At 49.0% G+C, this 1,179-nt stretch overlaps 1 protein-coding gene across 1 annotated transcript; it reads right to left on the reverse strand.

Moving 5' to 3' along the window:
* Positions 1-372: 372 nt before the first annotated feature.
* LOC114072228 (olfactory receptor 14J1-like) lies at positions 373-1,173 on the reverse strand. Its single transcript, XM_027910148.1, has one exon. The coding sequence runs from the start codon at positions 1,135-1,137 to the stop codon at positions 373-375; it is 765 nt and encodes a 254-aa protein (XP_027765949.1). The 5' UTR covers positions 1,138-1,173.
* Positions 1,174-1,179: the final 6 nt, after the last annotated feature.

Below are 1,179 nucleotides of genomic sequence, written 5' to 3' on the forward strand. Positions count from 1 at the left end.
TGAGCCAGCCCTCAGTCCCTGCAGTGCCAGTGGGTCCCTGCCCTCCCTGCACTGTCCATGGAGAAACAACAAAGCAACAAGACTTTGCAGAGTCTATTCCTTTCTTAGAGATTGTGATTCCTCATATACAAACTCTCACAGGGAAGATGTTTGACAAACACCTTTCTGCACAAATCTTTATTTTCTTCAAATGCACACAGAGCATGATTCCTGATTAGTGCAATTTTTGGTTAAAAAAGAAAAAGGAGGTACAGAGTGAATGATATATGGGATGAAGAATAAAATTTAAGTGTTCATGACATGAACAGTGGGAAATAATACCAAATCCCTGTCCCCACCCCCTTCCCCAGCCGCAAGCCAGTATCGAAAAGTTTAGAAGGCAGGCTGGGCCAAAAATGTGTTACACAATGCGTTTTCTGCAGAAGAAAAGATGCAGGTTTTTGCTCCTGAAAAACATCCAGTGATCATTTTCCTTATGGCATCCTTGAGCTCCTGGTTCCTCAGGCTGTAGATGAGGGGGTTCACGACTGGAGGCACCACCGAGTACAGAACTGACAGGGACAGATCCAGGGATGGGGAGGAAATGGAGGGGGGCTTCAGGTAAGCAAAAATGCCACTGCTGATAAAGAGGGAAACCACAACCAGGTGAGGGAGGCATGTGGAAAAGGCTTTGTGCCGTCCCTGCTGAGAGGGGATCCTCAGCACAGCCCTGAAGATCTGCACATAGGAGAAAACTATGAAAATGAAACAACCAAATGCTACACAACAACTAAAAAGCATGAGCCCAATTTCCCTGAGGTAGCCTGAGTGTGAGCAGGAGAGCTTGAGGATCTGAGGGATTTCACAGAAGAACTGGCCCAGAGCATTGCCCTGGCACAGGGGCAGGGAAAATGTATTGGCTGTGTGCAGCAGAGAATTGAGAAACCCAGAGGCCCAGGCAGCTGCTGCCATGTGGGCACAAGCTCTGCTGCCCAGGAGGATCCCGTAGTGCAGGGGTTTGCAGATGGCAACGTAGCGGTCGTAGCACATGATAGTCAGGAGGGAAAACTCTGCTACAATGAAGAACAGAAAGAAAAAGGCCTGAGCAGCACATCCTGTGTAGGAGATGGTTGTGGTGGCCCAGAGGGAGTTGTGCATGGCTTTGGGCACAGTGGTGCAGATGCAGCCCAGGTCTGTGAG

The sequence above is a fragment of the Empidonax traillii genome, unplaced genomic scaffold (genome assembly GCF_003031625.1).
Source record: "Empidonax traillii isolate 1590-97213 ecotype Southwest subspecies unplaced genomic scaffold, ASM303162v1 scaffold2787:size20316, whole genome shotgun sequence".
Classification (NCBI taxonomy): domain Eukaryota; kingdom Metazoa; phylum Chordata; class Aves; order Passeriformes; family Tyrannidae; genus Empidonax; species Empidonax traillii.

What these genes read in the sequence shown, in the direction of transcription:
- LOC114072228 (XM_027910148.1), bottom strand. Translation starts at nt 1,137, where the DNA reads ATGCACAACTCCCTCTGGGCCACCACAACCATCTCCTACACAGGATGT.